The 16,750-nt window shown below is 44.6% G+C and overlaps 5 protein-coding genes and 3 non-coding genes across 16 annotated transcripts in view; 2 read left to right on the forward strand and 6 right to left on the reverse strand.

Annotated features, from left to right (window-relative positions):
- Positions 1–5,480, reverse strand: part of megf11 (multiple EGF-like-domains 11) — a 74,595-nt gene extending 69,115 nt beyond the window's left edge. For 2 of the 3 annotated variants that reach the window (XM_088378184.1, XM_088378183.1), the window contains exon 1: positions 5,253–5,479. The gene's annotated coding sequence lies outside the window, so the exon portion shown is untranslated. Of the gene's footprint in view, positions 1–5,252 lie in introns of all 3 variants that reach the window. The other variant, XM_088378185.1, reaches the window with a different exon arrangement.
- Positions 4,484–8,871, forward strand: map2k1 (mitogen-activated protein kinase kinase 1). Its single transcript, XM_088378205.1, has 11 exons — positions 4,484–4,714; positions 6,560–6,770; positions 6,860–7,006; positions 7,077–7,154; positions 7,355–7,406; positions 7,537–7,661; positions 7,811–8,006; positions 8,084–8,148; positions 8,209–8,270; positions 8,344–8,389; positions 8,477–8,871. The coding sequence occupies exons 1-11, from the start codon at positions 4,632–4,634 to the stop codon at positions 8,588–8,590; spliced, it is 1,179 nt and encodes a 392-aa protein (XP_088234331.1). The 5' UTR covers positions 4,484–4,631; the 3' UTR covers positions 8,591–8,871.
- Positions 8,680–10,357, reverse strand: LOC148397078 (uncharacterized). 3 transcript variants are annotated; one of them, XM_088378213.1, is made up of 7 exons: positions 10,210–10,357; positions 10,093–10,138; positions 9,853–9,921; positions 9,612–9,680; positions 9,364–9,432; positions 9,132–9,184; positions 8,680–8,959 (listed from the first exon to the last, which is right to left on the reverse strand). In XM_088378213.1, the coding sequence occupies exons 2-7, from the start codon at positions 10,098–10,100 to the stop codon at positions 8,913–8,915; spliced, it is 315 nt and encodes a 104-aa protein (XP_088234339.1). In that variant the 5' UTR covers positions 10,101–10,138; positions 10,210–10,357; the 3' UTR covers positions 8,680–8,912. The 3 variants fall into 3 exon arrangements, with proteins under 3 accessions (XP_088234339.1, XP_088234338.1, XP_088234340.1); XM_088378212.1 differs by having other exon boundaries at positions 8,680–8,958; positions 9,128–9,184; XM_088378214.1 differs by lacking the exon at positions 9,612–9,680 and having other exon boundaries at positions 8,680–8,958; positions 9,128–9,184.
- A 90-nt stretch (positions 10,358–10,447) lies between these two features.
- Positions 10,448–13,503, reverse strand: rpl4 (ribosomal protein L4). Its single transcript, XM_088378206.1, has 10 exons — positions 13,345–13,503; positions 12,639–12,810; positions 12,459–12,565; positions 12,109–12,247; positions 11,749–11,873; positions 11,515–11,644; positions 11,282–11,438; positions 11,012–11,095; positions 10,744–10,864; positions 10,448–10,668 (listed from the first exon to the last, which is right to left on the reverse strand). The coding sequence occupies exons 1-10, from the start codon at positions 13,345–13,347 to the stop codon at positions 10,585–10,587; spliced, it is 1,122 nt and encodes a 373-aa protein (XP_088234332.1). The 5' UTR covers positions 13,348–13,503; the 3' UTR covers positions 10,448–10,584.
- On the reverse strand, positions 11,176–11,246 carry LOC148397080 (small nucleolar RNA SNORD18). Its single transcript, XR_015859287.1, has one exon. It is a non-coding gene; the product is annotated as a small nucleolar RNA SNORD18 (small nucleolar RNA).
- Positions 11,941–12,040, reverse strand: LOC148397081 (small nucleolar RNA SNORD16). The gene has a single exon (XR_015859288.1). It is a non-coding gene; the product is annotated as a small nucleolar RNA SNORD16 (small nucleolar RNA).
- On the reverse strand, positions 12,309–12,407 carry LOC148397082 (small nucleolar RNA SNORD16). Its single transcript, XR_015859289.1, has one exon. It is a non-coding gene; the product is annotated as a small nucleolar RNA SNORD16 (small nucleolar RNA).
- A 178-nt stretch (positions 13,504–13,681) lies between the features above and the next one.
- Positions 13,682–16,750, forward strand: part of zwilch (zwilch kinetochore protein) — a 36,632-nt gene continuing 33,563 nt past the window's right edge. For all 5 annotated transcript variants that reach the window (XR_015858979.1, XR_015858977.1, XR_015858978.1 and 2 more), the window contains exons 1-15: positions 13,682–13,946; positions 14,067–14,109; positions 14,182–14,277; positions 14,365–14,492; positions 14,668–14,855; positions 14,949–15,031; positions 15,107–15,262; positions 15,338–15,409; positions 15,627–15,720; positions 15,790–15,842; positions 15,924–16,017; positions 16,086–16,165; positions 16,246–16,402; positions 16,499–16,527; positions 16,593–16,729. Coding sequence is in view for 1 of the 5 variants with exons in the window: in XM_088378202.1 (XP_088234328.1) it covers positions 13,897–13,946; positions 14,067–14,109; positions 14,182–14,277; positions 14,365–14,492; positions 14,668–14,855; positions 14,949–15,031; positions 15,107–15,262; positions 15,338–15,409; positions 15,627–15,720; positions 15,790–15,842; positions 15,924–16,017; positions 16,086–16,165; positions 16,246–16,402; positions 16,499–16,527; positions 16,593–16,729 (1,460 nt within the window). In the remaining 4 variants the exon portion in view is untranslated. The remainder of the gene's footprint in view (positions 13,947–14,066; positions 14,110–14,181; positions 14,278–14,364; positions 14,493–14,667; positions 14,856–14,948; positions 15,032–15,106; positions 15,263–15,337; positions 15,410–15,626; positions 15,721–15,789; positions 15,843–15,923; positions 16,018–16,085; positions 16,166–16,245; positions 16,403–16,498; positions 16,528–16,592; positions 16,730–16,750) is intronic.

Consider the following 16,750-nt stretch of genomic DNA (forward strand, 5'->3'; position numbering starts at 1 on the left):
GCACAAGCACAAGCACAAGCACAAGCACAGGCACAAGCACAGGCACAAGCACAGACACAAGCACAGGCACAGGCACAGGTACAAGCACAGGCACAAGCACAGGCACAAGCACAGACAGGATCGAGCACGGGCAAAGCGCTGGCACAAGCTCAAGCACAGGCACAAGCTTGCAGGCTCAAGCAGTAGCACAAGCACAGGCGTGGCGCAGCCGCAAGCAGGCACAAGCACAGGCACAGGCACAAGCTCGGCACAGTATTGTACGGCTCGGCGAGGGCACGGGCACAAGCGCAAGCACAAGCACAAGCTTAAGCACAGGCACAGGCACAGGCACGGCAGAGCACGGCACAGGCACAGGCACGGGCGGAAGCACAGGCACGGGCACGGCACGGCACGTCAAGGCTCGGCACGGCACAGGCACGGGCAGGCACAAGCACAAGCTGGCACGGCACGGCACGGTACGGCACGGCATGACACAGCAAGGCAAGGCACAGCAAGGCAAGGCAAGGCAAGGCAAAGCGAGGCAAGGCACCGCAAGGGAGGGCGAGGCAAGCACAAGGCGAAAGCATGGCGAGACGAAGCAAGGCAAGGCATGGGCCATATGAGGGCTAGGCAAGGCAAGGCAAGGCTGGGCAAGGCAAGGCAAGGCAAGGCAAGTACAAGGCAAGTACAAGGCAAGTACAAGGCAAGTACAAGGCAAGGCAAGTACAAGGCAAGTACAAGGCAAGTACATGGCAAGTACAAGGCAAGTACAAGGCAAGGCAAGTACAAGGCAAGGCAAGTACAAGGCAAGGCAAGGCAAGGCAAGGCAAGGCAAGTACAAGGCAAGTACAAGGCAAGGCAAGGCAAGGCAAGGCAAGTACAAGGCAAGGCAAGGCAAGGCAAGGCAAGGCAAGGCAAGTACAAGGCACGGCAAGTTCAAGGCAAGTTCAAGGCAAGTACAAGGCAAGTACAAGGCAAGGCAAGTACACGTACAAGTCAAGTCAAGTCAAGTCAAGGCAAGTCAAAGCAAGGCAAGTACGAGGCAAGTACGAGGCAAGTACGAGGCGAGGCGAGGCGAGGCGAGGCGAGGCAATTACAAGGCAAGGCAAGGACAAGGCAAGCGCAAGCGCAAGGCAAGCGCAAGGCAAGCGCAAGGCAAGCGCAAGGCAAGCGCAAGGCAAGCGCAAGGCAAGCGCAAGGCAAGCGCAAGCCAAGCGCAAGGTAAGGCAAGCGCAAGGCAAGCGCAAGGCAAGCGCAAGGCAAGCGCAAGGCAAGCGCAAGGCAAGCGCAAGGCAAGCGCAAGCCAAGCGCAAGGTAAGGCAAGCGCAAGGCAAGCGCAAGGCAAGCGCAAGGCAAGCGCAAGGCAAGCGCAAGGCAAGCGCAAGGCAAGCGCAAGGCAAGCGCAAGGCAAGCGCAAGGCAAGCGCAAGGCAAGCGCAAGGCAAGCGCAAGGCAAGCGCAAGCGCAAGGCAAGGCAAGGCAAGTGCATCAAAAGAACATTCCAGTCCAGAACGGATGTGTTATTCGTCTTAGTTATACTGCATCCATTGCAGCCTGGTCATCCCAGAAGAGGGACCCTCCCATCTGTGGTCTCTTAAGGTTTCTCATTTCCCCTAGCTGGTGTTTTGAGTTTTACCCTTGCCCTCTTGGGAGTTTAAGACCAGGGGATGTTTGAGAATATTTGCCATTTTTCACATGTCATGAGTGTTGTTGTTAGTCAGCTAAATTTTGAACAGAGGCTGTGATTTTTCGAATTCCTTGTTTGGCAGCCTCAGACATGGCAAATAAAAACCCTTGAATCTTGAACATTGTGACATAATGGAAACTGCTAACACCGTTAGCAAAGCGTGGAGTTGCACACTAGTTCTCATTTGTGTCTGCATGTTTGAATTTGTTTTAGGATTGCCCAGGCCAGCTAACACATCATGGAATCTGCCACTGAGGGGCTGACACCGTGACCAAAGCGTGGAGTAGCACACTAGTTCTCATTTGTGTCTGCATGTTTGAATTTGTTTTAGGATTGCCCAGGCCACCTAACACATCATGGAATCCACCACTGAGGTTAGAAAAGCGTGGAGTAACACGTCGACAGACGATCTAAATAAGTCACAGTTGTTGTTCAACTATTCCTCTTTTTTCTTTTTTTTTTTTTTTTCATGACTGTCATGTAGCGTTGGCCATCGCCTGAACGCCGACGGCAGCTGCGCCTCCGTGCGTCAACTGATAAAGAACATTTAACGGGACGACGCCGTGGCCGCTTGGCGTATCCCCCAATAAATAGAATAAAGCCTTTACCGCGTTCAGGCTTCAGTTGCATTTGCTGTCCACCGTCCGTAAAGACGGCAGGCGGGCGGAGAATCGATTAAATCCCCGCGATCATTATAATCCAAGGTAAACGCTGACATTTCAGGCAGCCTGTTATTTTGACTGAGGGGTGTAACGCGCGCCGCGCAAGTGCATACTATATGGGGAGGGGAGCGCGGGAAGATCAGTGGCCGAATTGCATTAACGTCACATGACATTATTATTTGGCGCCAAAAAGCCTCCCTCGTCCGCTGCCACTAGAGTCGTGAGGATGGCGGGCTGGGGGGGGGGGGGGTTGTCGTGAGGCCGAAATGCATTAACGTCACATGTCCGGGCGGCCATTATTATTTGGCGCCAAAAAGCCTCCCTCGTCCGCTGCCACTAGACTCGTGAGGATGGCGGCCTTTGTTGTGAGGCCGAAATGCATTAACGTCACATGTCCGGGCGGCCATTATTATTTGGCGCCAAAAAGCCTCCCTCGTCCGCTGCCACTAGACTCGTGAGAAGATGCCAGCCATGGTAGCACATAATATAATAATATTATAATTGTAGATATGTGAAGAATCTAATTATTAGAAACTAGCAATTGGACAAACATACTGTCATGAAGCAGTGTAATGATGCATTCCTTAGGTCACGGCAGAGTAGCAGGAAGAAAAAGGGAATATCTGAGCAATAATAATACATTTTATTACAGGCTCTTGGCCCATAGGGTAAAAAAAAAAAAAAAAAAATTAAAATAAATAAAAAGTGTACATTTCAAATGTTATGAGAGGCACTCATGCCAGCGTCCTCTGATGGTGGATGTGTACCTTATAGCACTACATCCAGTATACCTCACAGATGAATGTTGACGTCAATAAAACAAAATGACGTACTTTCCACAAAGTGATCTGAGCAGATGTAAGAAATGGAGAGTTGGCTTCCAAAGCTTGGAGCTGTTGCGGCCATGTTCCTCCCTACGAAGCGCCGCCACCCAGCTATCCTTTCTGATCTGGTCCGCAGGGAACCGATATAACTTCTTGGTATCGCTTTTTTAGCACAACAACTCTTCACTATGGTTTAAGTTGCCTACGTAAATATTAGCGTCCGCCGCTTTTGCCAATACATGTGAATGTTTCAGGTAAAAGTCAATTTCTTTAAAAGGATCGAATGAGAGGAATACATTTTCAATACAAGCAAACTGTCAATTGTGTTCATCTGAAGAGATTTCAAATCATCTGTCAATATAATACAGAAACAAATTGTGTTTGAAATATTCTGTCAAATGCCACCGAGTTGTGGCACACCACTTAAGGCAAACCTGGGCAAATTACGGCCCCCTTTGTGCGTCCCTGTCCGGCCCGCATGAGGCCAATCGTAATTTTAAAAAAATAAAAATAATTTGTGTCGTGCGTACCAGGGCTGTGGACTGGGTCGGATTTTTGCACCGAGTCCGGCCTCTTGACCACCGAGTCCGGGTCCGAGTCCGGCTGTCCATTTTTTCTGTTAATTCATGTGACTGCTTAGTCTTTATTCAAGGCTAATTTAGATCAAAATCTAAATAATTACAACAGTTTTGTGATGGCTTTGTCTAAAACTATTGCCTTGACTAAAAATAGGTCAGGAAACCCTCCAGTAGAAGTGAAAACGTTAACTGCCAGGACCAGGGCTGTGGACTCGGACTCGGGGACTCGGTCGGACTCGGTCATCTTTGCCGGACTCGGACTCGGTGCTGATTTTGACCGAGTCCACCGAGTCCGACAATAAAAAAAAATACGTTCAATTTTATTTTCATCATGCTGCTGAGAATGCGCGTAGGAATACTGTCCACAGCCCTGCTTACGATCAATGCGGCCACGTTGAGTTGCACTTAGGCTAATGTTTACATTATGTACCAATGTCAAGGACGATGATGTCACCCAGCTTACATCATTATTTAGATTTTGATCTAAATTAGCCTTGAATAAAGACTAAGCAGTCACATGAATTAACAGAAAAAATGGACAGCCGGACTCGGACTCGGTGGTCAAGAGGCCGGACTCGGTGCAAAAATCCGACCGAATCCACAGCCCTGGCCAGGACCAACATAACATCAAGACCGTTCTTCCAGTTCTTAAGTAGTGCTTGTGTTACGAGTTGTGATTCGCCTGTTCGCCAGCAGAGGGTGCCATAAGCCGCTTCGCGACCATGCGGAAGACCAGTGTAAATATTTTCGTGACGTCACATCTTCCGGATGATTTCCATCCAGCCATTAATAACTATCTCAGTCCTGTAGGTCGTCACGGTGCCGCAGTCGCTCTTTAACACTTTATCTTCCTCTCATTAATATCAACAATAATAGTCTTTGGCCTGTCATTCGTGAGCACGATGCAGAAGAGAAGGAAGCCCGAACCCATCCAACTCAACCCGATCCCCGATGGGAATATCATCAACGGCACCGGAGCCACAGAGTGAGTGTCACGCAATATTATACTGACGAGTTGCGCGGTTATTAACGCTAGTTATCATCTCTACCGAGCTCATATCATTCAAATTTGGACTTTGCAATGAGTGTATATTTTAGATGCCCTTCTATTATAGAATAAAACCATCACGTGCATGTGAGTGGTTCTTCATGATTCCTGAATTGACGACACTATTCCAGCAACAAGTTGGGTGTGTAGGCGTCCTCCCACGACCAGTGATTGAAATAGTGCAGAGTGGTGACATTGTGCTTCTACTTATCACTTCCCAGTCAGGCCATAGAAACATCCTGGATGGGAATTACATAATGTGTCCACTCTGATGCTGGCTGCAGAGAGGCGGAATATCTTCATGTGCTGTCATTGTGATCATACAATACAGCATCCCATGCTTTATTATTTGCATTTTGATGACATTTAAGTGCAGTAAATGCAAGGGCTATATCGTTGACAAAATGGTTGGATGCCACCATAAGACCAGAACATCAACGGGTAGATAAAAGTGCACAGAATAGACCATACATACCTCTTGTTAATCATCTGTGCAAAAAGTTGCCATGGCTCTACTGCTACTGCTGCTGCTTCTGCTGCCGACATGCCATTGGCATGATTGTCGAACACATTCCTGGTTGCATGAGGCAGGTGGTGACTAGCCAAGGAACACAAACAACGGAAGAATTTATGACATGGTGAACTCTGCCTTCTCTTACACGCCAAACTTCTCCATTTGAGTGCTCAGTCGTGATTGTATTCAAAAACTTTGACTGCCCAAACAGCGGCATAGTCACGCCTTAGGACGATTTGAAGTATTCAGTGAAGCAACCATGCATGTGTTAAGAATGTGGGAGGAAGTGGGAGTGTTGAGAGAAAAGCCACACAAGTGCTGACAAAACATGTTAAGTCGACACAGAATATCCCAAATCTCACAACTGTCGTGGAATCTTGTGTATTTCTTTACACCTTGCCACTATAAATATTGGATAAGGCCCCCTTATTTGCCTTTTCTCTGCAACACCGAAATATATATATTAAAAAAGGCACACTAAAAATATGACTGTGTGTAAGCTTTACATTGAGTCATGTTCGATTGGTTTTAGGCTTTTTCCACACTCAGCGTTTTAGACTATGCCTTCAAACGTTCCAATTGGAAGTACAGAAGCAGATGCCCTTGGTTTTTGTGTGGATGGAGTTCAAGTGGCCCGCGTACTGCTCCTCTTGGTCCCTCCCACATGTTGCGTGTGGAGCGTTTCAGGATTTCTGGCGACCTCCACTTTTTCTCACTCTTGTCGACAAAACACCCACGCCGCCCACGGCTAACTCAACTCCGCATGCAGTATCCATGGTTATGGATCAGAAATAAAAGAACTGGACCCCTTTTGTTGTCACTCACGCCAATGTCAAGCGACCGACCGTGTCAATCAAAAGACTCGGGATGATGCATGCAGCGCCACAGTAATAATAAATCTGAGAGCAGCCTGTTTAAAGAGCTCTTTACTGCTTTATCCTGTTTGGCTTCTCAAGGTAATTGGTTGCCATGACATCAGCAAAGGAGCTGCCTCACAAAACTGATGAGATGTGCGCGAGATAGGCTCAAGCCAGCCACTCTCACTGAATTTCTGGCTGCTTGGTTGATTGTCATTGTCCCCACAGGACAAATAAATCACCAGAATCAAGCTGCGTCTTTTCCATTTGGCCTCAGGTTCCTAAATATGCTTCCTGTGTTCTTTTGGGACGGAGGGAGGGAGGGAGGGAGGGAGATGGTTCAAAAGAACAGACATCTGCCAAAGTGGCCTTTGGAAAAGCTCTTATAACATGCCTGTGTCTTTTTGCAAGAACAAACTTGGAGGCCCTGCAGAAGAAACTGGAAGAGCTGGAACTGGATGAGCAGCAACGCAAACGTCTGGAAGCTTTCCTGACGCAGAAACAGAAAGTGGGAGAGCTGAAGGATGATGACTTTGAGAAGATATGCGAGCTTGGCGCAGGCAACGGTGGGGTCGTTTTCAAGGTTTCCCACAGGCCTTCCGGTCTGATCATGGCCAGGAAGGTAAAGCCGTTTGTTGGATTGGGAAAACAGCATTGTGATTTCATTCTGTCATTTTTTTGTAAGTCGTGACAAGCTTTCCTGTGTTTCAGCTCATCCACTTAGAAATCAAACCCGCCATCAGGAACCAGATCATAAGGGAGCTTCAAGTGTTGCATGAATGCAACTCCCCCTACATTGTGGGCTTCTATGGCGCGTTCTACAGTGATGGAGAAATTAGCATTTGCATGGAACATATGGTAGCCTTCATATTTTCAACTTTGTTTTCAAGTCTTCCATCAACCATATTGCCTTTGTCGTTGCTTTTAGGATGGAGGCTCCTTGGATCAGTCACTCAAGAAAGCTGGAAAGATCCCAGAGCAAATCCTCGGCAAAATCAGCATCGCTGTATGTAGCCAGCCCTCCTCGTATTCCGTCATTTCACAAACTTTGAGAATGAGTCATTCGTGCAGACATAAATTAACACCTCTAGGGAGTGACAAGTTCTAAATTTTCCTCTTCCATGCGGGTTCAGACTAAAATAGCCACGGGTTAATGGCAAATGGGGAATCCGAAAGAGGATCTAAATGCCATTTTTATTTTTGCAGGTCATTAAAGGACTTTCCTACCTGAGGGAGAAACACAAGATCATGCACAGAGGTTGGTCACCGTCCACTGATGTCTATCTTCACATTCGGTCCCGGATTTGGACTACGTTGTGCACCATCTCCACTGACAATCATGATGTTATCCCCCCCCAACATGTTTTCATCATCTCTCATTCTGTCAGATGTCAAGCCATCAAACATCCTAGTGAACTCCCGCGGTGAAATCAAGCTGTGCGACTTCGGAGTTAGCGGACAGCTCATCGACTCCATGGCCAACTCCTTTGTGGGAACACGATCTTACATGTCTGTAAGTTGACATAGGTGTGCCGCTCTACCACACACGCAAATCTGCAATCGTACTGGCACAGTCGAGAGGTTTTTAAGTTCAACTCAGTTCATGCAGCTGCCAACTTTGTTGCGGACTACGTTTTTCCCCCTCTCTATTCTTTACCACAGCCAGAGCGGCTACAGGGCACCCATTACTCGGTCCAGTCCGACATCTGGAGTATGGGTCTGTCCCTGGTTGAAATGGCCATTGGAAGGTTCCCTATCCCACCGCCTGATACAAAGGAGCTGGAGCACATCTTTGGGGCTCAACTGGGAGGTGCAAATTCTGCAGAGTCCTCACCAAATGCTGGGCGACCTGGCAGCTGTGAGTGGAATATGGTTTAGCTTTAAAATTAGCTTTTGTCAGGATGCATTGATGATGCATTTGTTTTGTACTCGCAGCTTATGGATCGGACAGCAGGCCCCCGATGGCCATCTTTGAATTACTTGACTACATCGTCAATGAGGTGAGTGCTGACACAATTTAAAGTGGTCACTTCTTCAGTAACCTAAATTCCCCTTTGTAGCCTCCACCAAAATTGCCTGGGATGTTATTCAGTTCAGAATTTCAGGACTTTGTCCATAAATGGTAAGGCAAAAAGGTGTGGAATTGGTTGCATGTTCTACTGCAAATATTTCAAATTCATTACTTCCCACTTCAGCTTGATCAAGAATCCCGCTGAAAGGGCAGACCTGAAACAGTTAATGGTCGGTGTCGACACATTAAACATTGACCCCCACCGCCAGGTTGCACAGTTCAAGCTTCAACTCACCTGACATTTCATCCTCCTGCAGGTGCACCCTTTCATCAGACAGTCAGAGGCAGAGCAAGTTGATTTTGCCGGCTGGTTGTGCACCACCATTGGGCTCAACCAGCCTGGGACACCCACTCATGGCTCAGCAATGTGACCTCCAGCAGCTGGAGTACAGTAAAACCTGTGCCCTTTAATCCTCTAACAGGGTCTCTACATTTTTTTCTTAAAAATTGGGCCAACCAGTGCAATGAAATGTTATGTATTTTAATGACAAACCTACATGCCAAGTGAAATTACAAGCGTTTGACTAAAATGGGCTGCTTTGCAAGCCTGCCTAAAAAGCCATCTTTTTCTATCAAATAATGCCATCGTAAGTGTGCTTAAAGCTCAGAATCGTTGTTGTGAATGGTTTGGTGAAATAAACTGTGAACATGACTCCTTTGCCTTCTTCATAGTCCAGCTCGAGATGCCTTGGTTTAAGCGGGTGCACATTCTCGGGCTCCCACAAGTTCTTCAGTAGTGCTGGAAGAGCAGAACAGAACGTAGTGAGACACTTCATCCCAACTAGCTAGCTAGATACTACATAGGTCTTGTTCAGGACCAACTAATCAGCATTCAGAAACATGGACCAGGAGTGGAAATATCATTTTGCAACCATATAACAAGTTAGTGGAAATGCAAGGACATACACCTTTTTTTTTTTAATGCTTCTTCATAGAGCCCCTTGCCATCTTGTTCATTTGGCAGCCTGAAATGGAACGCATCTTTAGTTAAATTACTGAACCACGTTAAGACTTTGTTTTCTGTAATCTGTGCATTGCTCAGGACTTCCAGATAATCAGGATTCATCAACACAGACCAAATGGAGAATCATCATAGCTTTAAAAAAAATAATAATAATAATTACAAAGCCAAAGTTTTGCTTACTTGAGCGTCCAGTTGTCATGGTTAAGGATCCATCTTTGGTGTGTTCTAGTCATCTTGTTCATTGGGAGTCTGAAATGAGATGTATCTCTAGTTAAATTACTGAACCAAGTTAAGACTCCTTGTTTTCTGTAACTTGTGAATTGCTCAGGACTTCGAGATAATCAGGATTCATCAACACAGACCAAATGGAGAATCATCATAGCTTTAAAAAAAAAAAAAAAAAATTACAAAGCCAAAGTTTTGCTTACTTGAGCGTCCAGTTGTCATGGTTAAGGATCCATCTTTGGTGTGTTCTAGTCATCTTGTTCACTGGGAGTCTGAAATGAGATGCATCGCTAGTTAAATTACTGAACCAAGTTAAGACTCCTTGTTTTCTGTAACTTGTGAATTGCTCAGGACTTCCAGATAATCAGGATTCATCAACACAGACCAAGTGGAGAATCATCATAGCTTTAAAAAAAATAATTACAAAGCCAAAGTTTTGCTTACTTGAGCGTCCAGTTGTCATGGTTAAGGATCCATCTTTGGTGTGTTCTAGTCATCTTGTTCATTGGCAGTCTGAAATGAGATGCATCTCTAGTTAAATTACTGAACCAAGTTAGGACTACTTGTTTTCTGTAACTTGTGCTTTGCTCAGGACTTCCATATAATCAGGATTCATCAACACAGACCAAGTGGAGGATCATCATAGCTTTAAAAAAATAATTACAGAGCCATAGTTCTGCTTACTTGAGCATCCAGTTGTCATGTTTAAGTTGTCTTGCTCATTGGCAGGCTGAAACAGAAGAAATATTAGTCAAAAATGTCCACTTCAAAATAGTGTGTTAAATCAATGTTGTACCATACCGCTCATCCAACTTGTAGGAAACAGCCAGAGCGTGTAGTATTCAACACGACCAGTAGAGGGCTTTTACCACAAAGTGCATCTCACTATGCGGTAATTCCTGTAGAGACAGTCCCATGAGTATATAAAATTCTAAGAGTTGACATCAACATGAAAGTAGCTGTTCTTACCTTAGTCCTAACCACTTTCCACTCCAAGATCAGAGAATATTTGGCTCAAATATAACAACTATGATATAAATACCGTTTAAATGTTCTTTATTTGGAATTGCATTTCTGTCAAGCACTTTAACCACAGAACTTTCGGTTGTATTTAGTTCTAGCATATATTGTTAAAGATAGGCCTGACTGCTCGTTTGAACCAAACGTATTTATTGTTCAACGAAGCGCTGCAGCCTTGATTTTCTTGGGTACTCCCTTCTTTTTAGGCTTCCTCTTGGGTTTCAGCATCTTAGCCTTTATCTATTGAAACCAAAGGAATTGAGTCAGACACAATTTCATGGTCCACACTTCCAAGAGTGGTTGCCAGTTTCTTACCTTCGGGTCATGCTTGAGAATGGCTAGACGCCTGAACGTCTTGGCGTACGGGTTCAGTTTGAACATTATTCTCATGTTCTTCAGAGGGTTCTTCTTCAAGACTCTGCGGTTGATCTTCTTACTGTAAGGAGAAGGCAAATTCTTAATGACATTTGTCTTTTGTTTATAGCTCAGGACTTAACACCAATCAGGATTCAGCAACATAGACCATAAGTGCTATGTCACCATAGCGCCACCAAATTTTTCCTAAAACAAAACTTTCACTTGCTTGGGTGTACGAAGAGCTTTCCGGATCACTTCACTCTTCAGAATCCTGCTCAGGTCTGTGTTGGTCATCTTGTGCATTGGCAGGCTGAAATGCAAAAATCAATTGCGTCACAAACACTTGGAAAAAGCATAAAAAAAAAAAAAACCTCAATGTTCAAGTCTTCAATTTTCAGAACTTCCTTCATATCACGGGTGTCAAATAAACGGACCATGAAGTAGAAACCTCATCACAGAAGGCACAGCAACTTTTGCCGTTTGACATTAAACTCACTTGTAGTTGGCCTTGAGGGTCGAACCTTTACGCCAGGTGCCGTACAAAGAATCCAGTTTGCGGAAAGCGCTCTCAGTCCAAATGCAGAAGCGACCCACATGACCACCAGGGGCAATTCTAAGTAGGTTCAGCCTGTTCACATTCTGCAGAGTGATGCCTAAAAAACAAGTGCAACGTCACACAACCCATCATTGAAATGAACTTGTAACCACTCAAACAAAATGAAAACTTACCAGGAATATTTCTGAATGCCTTGGTGACGCCCGAATCTTGATTATAGATGATACAAGGCCCTCTGCGTTGAATGCGTCTACGGTTCCTCATTTTACCTTTACCGGCACGCATGCGCTGAGAGGCGTAGACCTGACAAATTGGAGATTTGCAATGTTAGTTATACATTGCTAGACTCCACTATTAATGAAATAGCGTTGTGCAATTTAATCAAATTCTTGACACTCGTAATTTACCTTCTTGATGTCGTTCCAAGCTTTAAGCTTCTTAAGCAGGAGCACTGCCTCCTTGGTCTTCTTGTAACCCTCAACTTTGTCTTCAACCACCAGAGGGACCTCTGGGATTTCTTCAACACGATGTCCTGCAGAAAACATAACGTCAACATTTGGAACATCCACACCTTGTATATAAAAGGCTTCAACGGGACTTGCTCAGAATTACAGACACATCAATACCCTGTGACAGCTGTGAGACAGCAGGCAACTGTCACTGTTCACAGGGTCAGACGCAAATTACACCATCATGGCAAGCCGTCACAACTTCCCTTGCACACTCAAACAGTTGAGGATTAGGATCCATTGGGAGGCATAGCTTACCTTTGGACATGATGAGGGCGGGGATGGCAGAAGCAGCCAGCGCAGAGCAGATGGCATAACGCTTCTGGTTTGTGTTGATCTTACGGTGCCAACGACGCCAGGTCTTGGTGGGGGCAAACATACGTCCTCCGCGACACATCTTTGAACAAAGTTAAGGTTATTACGGACACACTGACACTATTGGTATTACTAAACTTGTGTGCTCAGACACAATGGTCATCAGTCAACTGAGCCAGTATTTGACAGCAGGCATTCTGTCACTGGACGCAGCGTCGGACGCAAATTACACCATCAGCGCACAGTTGGTCAATTACCTAGAAATGGCACAGTGACTAATAGAACAAGGATACGTTTCCAAAGGCACCCTGGCCGGAACGGTGAGTTCCACCACCCCTCACACGAGGGATACGGGCCACGGCTCTTCCGGTACCCCAGGACTCGGCACTGGTCTGGTGGCCTGAAATACACAAATTACTGCATCACTAAAAATGTTTTTTCATGAAGTACCGACTAATGTTTAATGCACTCACCTGCCAGCTCACTAACTGCATAGGGCTGACGGTTGTTCTTGCGCATGTTGGTATGCACAAAGTTCACAATATCAGGGCGAATGGGAGCCCTGAACACTGCAGGCAGGACAACATTTTTGCCTGAGGCGTCTCCTTTCTCGGAGTAAACCGAGATTAAGGGTCGGGCACAGGCCTGAAAAAGCACCATCATTATTTACATTAAGCAGATATTCCATTTCAAGAGTGCACCAAATCGTCATTAAATAAATGCAATTAAAATCTGCATGGATGTTTTTAATTCGATCCTCCTCTCATTAGGACTGCGCGAATACACCGACCGAGTGAGGCCTGTTAGCTCATACCAGTTAGCCCCACTCCGTAGGCCTGTTACCTGTAATGCATTAATTTGCGGACTTTGTCGAACCACAATAGAACACCTCAAAAGTTACACGCGTAAGAGACGCTAGTGGTTAATCTGGGACTAATTATAAATGTTAATTATTAGGCTTCCATTTAAGAAATGGGTGGAAAGACAATACACGTGTCACGAGAAAACTAGCCTACAACTAGTTCAAAATGGCTCCTCGTGCTAGTTGCCGTGGCCGGCAGCAATGCACAAATTTAAATTACAACCGAAAATAACCCTAGGAGCGGGTCACCTTGATATACCGTTGTTACAAGATCACGACATATACGTTATACAAATACAATTACAGTGGTTTCTTACCATAATCGTAACTTAAATTTCGGCTCGCCGGGAACCACGCTCAACACGCTGTGGCGGCCACTGTGAAAAGGAAGTAGGTAACGCGTCCGCAAAGGTTTTTGCCTCCGCCGATACGAAAACCACTTCCGGCAAAAGCCAAATATTAACAAAGGGGTTGGGACAGCGAGAAAAAGATATTTTAAATTCAAAATGACTATTTAAGTAACTGAGTTACGATTTTACATTATTTGGCTCCAAATGTATACATTTAAGAGATGGTGCTTCTTGTGGGGACTATTTCTTTACGCCATGTTCTCAAACGTGGACATATTGAAGGAAGTACGTCATGAGCATAACGATATCATTTTATATAATTGCTTAATTTCCACAATGAACGCAAGAAAGCGCATATTAGTCGAATGTACTCACCCATTATTATTTTTTTTAGTTTTTTTTAAAATAAGAATTATTGTTTGTGTTGAACTCTGAACTTATGACGTCGGAGCGCGCGGGAGTCAAACTCTCAAGAGCAGCAGCCAAGTTGACGTCGTTACAAAAAGAGATTTTTTACTTATGGCCACCAAGGTTTTATCACATGTAAAACAGTTTTTTAATACACTCAGGTGAGTTTTACGTGTTGTTTTATGATATTCGCGGTTGGGATGTTTAAATCGAAAAGCCTTATTTTCGTAGCCGTTAGCTGTGAAGTGCAGTGAATATTGTTCGTGCTTTTCTATTTAAAGGAATCTTCAAGAAGATGAGAACAACCATTGTTGCACTTATGAGGTAATTAAATTTTTTGATGACGGTGAGTTTTCTAATGTTTCCTATTAAATCGTGTGTATCTCTTGTTTTCAGGATGATATTCAAATATTGAAAAAGGATGGAGATAAAATTACAGTTCTGAATTTATTGGACTATGGGCACCAGGAAGTCTTCATTTGTGAAAAAGCTGTGAGAACTTTTAAATCCACAGAAAATATGTTGTTTGTGGATTAACATCCATCTTCAAACTAAACTTTAATTTCTGTTGTCTCGTAGGTTCCAAAACTAAATTACTCAGATGAAGACTCGACGCTTGAGACATCAAACTGCGCCGACAGCGTTGTTGCGTTGACTGCTCCTCAAACTCAACTGGCACCGCTGCCTTTCTCCATCGCAAAAGCAAGGTGCTTCCAAGTAAAAAAAGACCCCAGACAAACCAAATGATAGCCATAAGATCTTTGTGAGGCTCACCAGCCTTTATACATTTGAATGCTACTTAATATTAAGTGGTACCGTTTGAGCCACATTTCTCAAACGACCAATTTCATCAGCCAAAATGTTTGCGTTTTTATTTGAAAGGCAACTGCTGTCTTGGTACACATTATCTCAAAATGCCAACATTGAGGCATTGGATGATCCTGCCCTACGACCTCTGTGGGTACGATGTGACATGTCGGATCCAGCTCGTACCACCTGGTTAGGAGCTGAAGGTGTCCCCGTGGCCAATGAAGTGTCTGGTGTCAAATTATATTCTGTTACATGCACAGGTACTGTTTATAATCGAATTGCTTAAATTTATCCTGAAACAAAGTGAATTGCTGTGTGATATTTTTTCGTGTGCTTTCCAACGTAACTGTTAGGCCCCGTTGTAAACAAAAATGCTCTCATGACTTTGGACGAGCTAAAACAAGAGCACAAGAAAAGGCACCACTCATCATCCACGGTAAAGCAATATCCGAATCGATTCTCCTTTGAGTGTTCTCTTAGGGATTATGACTCCTTTTGTGATTGCCTCTAGTTGACAATTAAAGGGAGTGCCCAGTTCATCATGTTTGGCTCCATTGTGGTTGAAAACACAACAATTGAATCACAAAGCAGCGTGACGGTGGATTTCAAGTGGAACCACGTGGAGCGGGTACTCGAGACACCCCCGCTGTCCTCTACAGCTACATTAGTAAGCTTAAATTCACACTCAAATGTCACCTAGCTCTCAAACACACACTCTAACCAACCATTTAAAATGTGTCAGAATATTAAAGTTGCCAGTGGAGACAAGAGAAGCCCCATGTTTGAAGTGTTCAGGGAGCTGCAGTTTCTTCAGGTATGTGATAACGGAGACTTGTTTTAAAAGACCCTGGAAAGAAAAAGTACACGTTTTGTATTTAAGTATGCATATGCTACTGTAGCAGTTTCAGAAACCGCTATGAATGCAAACAATGTTAGCTAGGATATAGTATGATATAGAATCACATTAGGAGGCTTACCCTCAAAATGAAATAGTCACCAGAATTTTAAACTGTTCCCGTTTGTTCTTTCAGGCTCTTGCTGATGGTTTAAGAACGGGTGAGGTGGAGTGGTTGACTCCTTTGGAAAGCAAGTCAGCAGTGGATCTGACCAAGGAATACATTCAAGGTATTTACTTCTTTTTATCATTTTTTTTTCAGGTTTTGCCTATGATAATCCTGTTTTCTTTTCTTTTAGAGCTACAGAGTGTCATAAAATCACTACAGGAGCAGGATTTTAAACCAACAAAGGTAAGAGTAAAGCAGAGGGATCATATATAACCTTTCGTGTGTCCCATCCTATCCATCTTAATTTTTGGTCTGCTGCTAAAGACAAAGCCCGAAAGTGTCCCTCCAATTTTCAACTCTTTCCTGGAACGAGACGATTTGGATTTTGTGGAGACGCTATGGGTTCGCATGAGAAAGAGTGAGTCAGCATCATTAAGTCAAGAAACCGGGATTCATGTGGCGGTAACCCAAACAAATATATTTCAGGTGTTGTTTGCTATCAAGACATCGTGGACAGCCTGAAATTGGTCATCGAGGCCCTGACTTACGGCTACGTCACGCCGTGGGTAAGGCTTCTCTCAACCGGGTAACAAAGAAAAATGACAGTCTGCTTCATTGACGGACGGCCGTGTTGTGCTGCCGCCAGATTCACCAAGACAATAGCAGCACGCTCAGCAAGCTCATCCTGCAGTCCTACAATCAGAAGATGGAGCACGTGTCGCTCACGGGCCTCATGCCTGTCCAAATGTTGTTAGAAATGGGCCTGAACAAGATGAGAAAAGATTACTTCAACTACCTTGTTGGTAATTTACTCCAAACACTGAATCACTTTTATGAAAGATTGTCTGTGTGTGTGTTTGAAGTTGTAGAGTAAATGTATTGCCATCCTTTTTTCTCAGGGGAAGAATTGACATCGCCCAACAACTTGGTAAGATTGGAGACATTATTCTGTGAGCTTTAGAGTGGATATTGAATATGTGTGATTCCATGCAGACTTATTACTTGAACACAGAGGTGGATCTGCAGGAGCAATTTATCCGCCTGAAGAAACTACACCATCTCCTGGAAGTAATTGTGACCTGCAGAACATTTTTAGATTTGCCCTATGACAGACTCTTCCTGCTCACACAGTAAGTCAGGTTTGCTCATTG

This window comes from Syngnathus floridae, chromosome 6, assembly GCF_059516105.1.
Source record: "Syngnathus floridae isolate MCC-2025c chromosome 6, RoL_Sflo_1.0, whole genome shotgun sequence".
Taxonomy (NCBI): domain Eukaryota; kingdom Metazoa; phylum Chordata; class Actinopteri; order Syngnathiformes; family Syngnathidae; genus Syngnathus; species Syngnathus floridae.